General features: G+C 35.3%; 1 protein-coding gene across 1 annotated transcript; it reads right to left on the bottom strand.

Moving 5' to 3' along the window:
- Window positions 1–2,659: 2,659 nt before the first annotated feature.
- LOC131075826 (histone H4) lies at window positions 2,660–3,241 on the bottom strand. Its single transcript, XM_058012726.2, has one exon. It carries the CDS (start codon window positions 3,162–3,164, stop codon window positions 2,853–2,855), a length of 312 nt encoding a protein of 103 aa, XP_057868709.1. The 5' UTR covers window positions 3,165–3,241; the 3' UTR covers window positions 2,660–2,852.
- Window positions 3,242–6,531: the final 3,290 nt, after the last annotated feature.

The following is a 6,531-nucleotide window of genomic DNA, read 5'->3' as shown; positions in this document are numbered from 1 at the left end:
ATTTTTCTTCCATTGATTTAAAAGACCCAAACTTTAAAAAAAAATTAATAAATAGTTTGACAAATTGTACAAAATAAATTCTCCAATCTGGAGAAAAATTTCTAATCACACCCAAATGCACCACCGGATTCAGATTAATCCTGCAATTTTCTACTTGCCTATTAGGAACACTCCTCCATAAAAGTAACTCCTAAAGCCTCTCCATGACATCATGTACTACTTCACTTGCAGGGCAGTTGTAGTGTATCTATTTGCTACCCAGTTTACTGGTATTTGTCATGTTGCTTTATCTGGGTATGTTATTTTGTAGCCTGGTCGTTGCTATCATGGTATATTCTGCTTTGTCCATTTTTAATTTCTCTAATTCTACAACATAAAATTACCATCCCCATGTCCATTTGACCTGTGTATACAATTGATAGAACACTAAAAAAGCATATCTATACGATCAAGCTTTTGAGATATTTATTCTTTAGAGGTCTATCAAGCAGGGGCACCGCTTGGCCATTGTCCTCTTTGTCGTTGCACCCTGGCCCCGGACCTCCTATATAAGGTATCACACTTCCAAATCAAAAAAAAATGGTTACATGTGCAATTCGCAGACGATACTACAATGTCTGTTGCATTGAATGAAAGGAACCTTAACTGACTTAAGATCTTGTGTAGTGTCTCTGGTGCAAAGGTCTCTATGGCCAAATCAATGATGCTAGGATGGACCTCTTGATTGGTTTGGCAAGTATAATTTTCAACGGGGGTGATCCTGATAGGCAAGCGAGATACTTAGGCATCCCACGTTTGCTATTGCTATTAACCCTTGTCTCAAATACATGTGGAACTGGATTAAAGAAACGATCGATACTCAAATTGCAGAGTGAAAGAAGCAGCGTCTTTCTCTAGCTGGTAGGCTAGAAGTTTGCCAAAAAATTGTTACTCCTATAAATTCTGCTTCAATTAGACAGTCGTTTGTTAACACCACTGGCACTCTGCTTCCTGGACATTGGATTGTAACTGCTTATTATGGACCAGCAATTCTTTGGGTGGGGTCTCATGGGAGGGGCTTGGGCTCTATTTTTATGGAAAAAGCGGTCTCATGGGAAAAAAAAAATTGGACTACAGGATCATTTGGAATCTTCCCCTAAAAAATAGAAGCTCCTACTTTTTAGATTTTCATTTTTGAGTGGATGAAAATGGGGTGGGGCTAGAATTAGCCCCTACAGCTTAGGGATAACTTATGCCACTTGTCAATTATAATTTGTTTCCCACCAAAAAATATTTAATAAATCCCACCAACAAAAAATTTAGAAGTAAATCAGAATTTATGTTTAAATTTTTAAGCTGAATTAGGCTTATGGGACCACCAGCGTCCTTCAATTTAGGAGCTTAAATTTTTAAGCAGAAGTGCACTACAAATTTCATGAGACCACCCGCTTTAAAAAAATTCCTAAATAATCTCTGCAACACCCGCTCTGTTTTTTAGGAAGCCCCCTCCATGGGACCCCAGCCTTAACAAAGGAATTGTGGTATCTTGGCACATGGTTATGCTGCTTCTTGACTCTTTTGACTTCGTGCTCCATTCAAATCTGTAGAAATCTGTAGCAGTGGTTTTATACCGTGGCAGTAAGGACTGTTCTCTCTGTCATTTGTTTGACGGATGGTGGTGCTTTTGTGCTTAATTCAGACTTGTGGCATCTTGGCATATGTTTATGCTGCTTCTTGACACTTGAATTTGTGCTCTATTCAAATCTGTAGCAGTGGTTGTATACCGTGGCAGAATGGACTGTTCTCTGTCATAGTGGTGCTGCTTTTGTGCTCAATTCAGATTTCTGGCAATAGTATTCCAGCGATCTTTTTTTCGAAATAACTTCAGTAATCTTATTTTGATCATTTTGGTGCATAACAGTAATTTTGCACGTTCCTACATTCGAAGGATTCAATTCATCTCTTACTCCTGTCAGTAATTTGATAGGTTCTTCAATCCTTGGTGTTTTACTTTGGTGGTTTATAGCTGGAGTCTATAGTGTTGAAGCCGAATATCCAAATATTGCGATGTATTTCTGATGTGTCAGCTGCCTTGATTTTTTGCCCTATTATATGTGACTGAATGCCCCATTAAAATCCTTTTGGTAATATAATATCAATTCAAAATAAAAAGTTTGTTTAGTGGCTCACTGTGATTTTTCTTTCAGTGAATTCAGAGACCTAAATTTTGTAAACAATAAAAAATAAAATAAAAATTGACAACTTAAAAGCTTTGAACGCTTGACAAGCAGTGGAAAGAAATTCTGATATCAACCCCAAATGCACCAGCAAATTACAAATTGCAATATAAAGACTCCTGTCTGTCAAAAGAAGGATTCCGACTAATCCTATAATATTTTCTACTTGCCTCTTAGAAACTCCTCCATAGAAGCAATTTCTAAAGCCTTTCATAAGACCCACTTACTTGTTATTAGCTACCATGTTTACTTGTATATGTCATGTAGCTTTAGCTTGGTTTATTACCTTACAGTCTTGGGGTCTGGTGATTACTGCATTTTATTATCATAGCAAATTCTGCTTCGCCTATATTACTTTTTTCTAATTCTACAACAACATAAAAATACCATCCGCATGCCCATTTACCCTGTGGATACAATTAACAGAACACTAAAACAGCACGTCAACACAATCAAGCTTTCAGATTTGAATGCAGTGAATCCAGTATATTTTGGCATGCTACAGCAATATAAACAACAACAACACTGTTACAAATTTCAAATGAAGCACTTAGTCAAACAATTTCGCAAAGTAGAGTGGTGTTGAGAAACACCAAAAGAAAGATAAAGAAAGAAGAACATTTAAGAGCAGATCGGCTAACCCCCGAAACCATAGAGAGTCCTGCCCTGTCTTTTAAGGGCATACACAACATCCATGGCTGTCACAGTCTTGCGACGAGCGTGTTCAGTGTATGTCACAGCATCCCTTATAACATTCTCCAAGAAGATCTTCAGCACACCCCTGGTCTCTTCATAGATGAGGCCACTGATACGCTTAACGCCTCCTCTTCTGGCCAAACGTCTAATGGCAGGCTTGGTGATACCCTGAATGTTATCGCGCAGAACCTTCCTGTGCCTCTTCGCACCTCCTTTGCCAAGCCCTTTTCCTCCCTTTCCTCGCCCAGACATCTTTCTTCGATCGACTGCTCGACTTTGAAACCCTAAACAGAAAACACTCGCAAATGCCCTGCTTTGATTTGATTCTAGTCCGCCTTGTGTATTTTATAGGAGATGCTCCGCTGTCCCAAAACATCATTGGCCGTTGGATCTGCTCGAGGCGCGCAGTGATCCGAGGCAAATGCCGAGATGCTATTCTAGCCATTGGATTTTCCCACTGGATTGCTGAGTGGTTTTAGTTTGAATTCAAATGGATCAATGGAAACGGGACCCGCTTGGGGGTTTTGTTTTGATGTATTGGATTTTTCCCACTTCTTTATAGAATGATACATAGATGAGGGAAAAATATATGTTTAGAGATATATGACCTTCGGATATCTTGTATCTTATGATCATTTTTAAAGAAAGTTCTCTAGATCTTAGGTTGTTTTAGTAATCTATTAAAGTATGAGATTATAAATATTAGGTTGTTTTAGCAATCTATTAAAGTATGAGATTAAATAATATTAAGAATTAATTTCTTCTAAGTTATAATGAAGGATTGAGGTGTAATTATGGTTTTATTTCTTATTTATTGCATCTATAATAAATTTGAATCTTAATGTATGGTATAATCAAGGAATATATCAATTTTTAAAATATATGACCTTAGGATATCTTATGATCTTGCATTTTTTTAAAGAGGGGTAAATGATTTTGATTTGGAGCTATGAATCGGTGAGGTCACAAAGGGGGACCTCGTGTCCAATATAATTAATCAACAATGACAACCTAGTGGAGCTTGAACCTTGATGGCAAGAACAACTATGCTACAACTTAACAATCACGCCATGCCAAAATTAGCATCTTATGATCTTAAATTTCTCTTCAATGCTTTTTAAAAAATTTAAAGAAATTTCGGTAGATCTTAGGTTAAACTTGTTCAATTTCTACAATCCATGATAGAATGATGAGAATTTTTCTAGATTCAAATATGTTAAAGATTTTTGCATCAACATTTTAGGTCACACTATGTGAATAATCATCAAGATGTAAGAGAGCAACTTCATGAGAAAAATGAAAGTATGCAAACTTAAATGGATTAAATAGTGTTGAGAAATAAACAGGTTCAATACTAAAGATTGTGAAGAACAATCTCTATCCAATAAATTAATCGAAGGATGGGATTCATGGCTTGGATAGCAGCAACATGAAAATTCAAAACTCGTATGCAAATTTGAAAATTAAGTTGCCTTAATATTGGAAAACCCATGATTAGATCCTTCTTCTTTGCAATGTCAAAAACCAGCTTGTTCACCATGCTTAATAAACCTATCTTATGTGAACTTATAACACCAATAAATAATGTTTAACATCAACATAAGATAGCAATAAGGCATAAATAAAAAACATAACATCTACACATAACATAGGATTTATGTGGAGAAAACACTTGCGGGAAAAAAAAAATCCACCAAGAAGAGAGGACAAGCTTGTATCAACGAGAATAAAAGTGCTTACAATACAATCACTTTCATTCTCCTCTTTGCCTCTACCATATTAGCACTTGTGCACATGTGTACAACCTCCTTATGCCTCTCATTCGTCCTTCGTTCCTATAGAGAAATCTACATTCAATTGTTCTAATTCATTCTACACCCAAAAGGTTGCAAAAGAAGACTCTTCATTCCTCGCAACCACGACCCTTGGAATGCCTCCATAGAACTTGAAAAGACATCGGTTTAGCTTCCAATACCTTCCCTCCAACATGGACACCTATACTTGCAAGATAAACATTACATTAAATGTAATCAATGACCAAAAGCCACTTGGAGAAGCCCATATGTCAATTTTTTCACTTTCTTAAGTCATTGAATATCTTATTCTAGATGTCGATAAGCGGGGAAAACAATATTAAATATTTGTGTTCACAACCCACTTTAATTGTTGCTAGTGTAACCCATTACCCATTTGTGAATGTATCACAAATAACAGTGAGAATTAAATATTACAAATTATTTTTCAGATACATCTTGAGTGCCTTAAGACACTTTCCAAGGATGTTGGAACCATGTCATAAGATTTACAAGGTAGATGGCACCTTAATCCTAACAAATAGATCTTAGGTTGTAAATTAGCAATCTATTGAAGTAGGAGATTAAATAGTATAAATTTTAAAAAAAAAATTATTTGGAGCGAAGAATTGAAGTATAATTCTAGCTCCATCTCTTATTTATTGCAAGCACAACAGATTTGAACCTTGATGAATGGTATAATAAAGGAACGTATTAATTGGGCTACTAATATTTGATGGTAATTTAAGTCTCAATTGTCAAACTTTTTAAAAATAATTTTAATATTATTTTAATAAAATAGACCCTCATATATTTATAATTTTTAATTGGCTTCGTGTTTGTTTAGAGAGAACGGTTTAATATATTTACATATCAACAAATGAGGCAATTTTGTGCAAATTTAGGCTATTTGATTGTCTACTTATACACATTCTCATGCATCTATCTCTCACCTTATACGCACACACATTCTAATATATTTACCCAAATTATGCATTAGTTATACCTATTGATGCCCACATACATATGCTCATGTCATCCACGTTGATTTGAGTCTTTTCGGGCCTACAATCATTTATGTAGATGTGTGATAGACCTTGTATCTATGGACTTGACCCCTTAAAATTGAAAATGTAAACTTAAATTTTGGTCGATTATTGTTTATTCATTTCTTGTCAAGGGCCATAAACACATGTTTACATGGTTTCTTGGCATGGCGTTATAATTAAAAGATTATTGATTACATTTGTGTCACATCTATATGTCTTACGGGCATTGTTTGCATATACCCACATTTAAGGAAGGGAAAACTTCAATTTGGTGATTTAGATCTAGGCATTCATCCTAGAAGCATGTGCACGACTGAGATATATTGTCTTTAATCTATTTTCCAAGTTTTTTGGGTTTAACCTAGGCCAATATGTTTAACATGCCCCCTAGCAACATAATGACAATCCTCCAAAGGTGTATAAATACCATCAGATTCAGATAATAGAAGAAGCATATGTAATTCAAAGTATGCAAACTACCTATTAATTTCTACAAGTGTATGACATTTCAGCATATGCATAAATCTAGCCATGATCCACGTACTTGACTCATTGTAGTGTAGATAGAATTTTTTAATCTTGAGACGAACCACATGTACTAACATACTCCATTTTGAACTGCAAACAATGTCAATGCACCCCCTTCAAGCACAAAGTTGGGTACTTTTTATTATCACATTTACATTTTTTACATTTACAATTAATTTGTCAAAATGCACATGCTCATATTCTGTTTTTTATCAATTGAGTATAGGTAAATGTGTGCTTGTTTAGATA

The sequence above is a fragment of the Cryptomeria japonica genome, chromosome 3 (genome assembly GCF_030272615.1).
Source record: "Cryptomeria japonica chromosome 3, Sugi_1.0, whole genome shotgun sequence".
In the NCBI taxonomy this organism is placed as follows: domain Eukaryota; kingdom Viridiplantae; phylum Streptophyta; class Pinopsida; order Cupressales; family Cupressaceae; genus Cryptomeria; species Cryptomeria japonica.
This window is presented reverse-complemented; position numbering and strand designations above follow the sequence as displayed.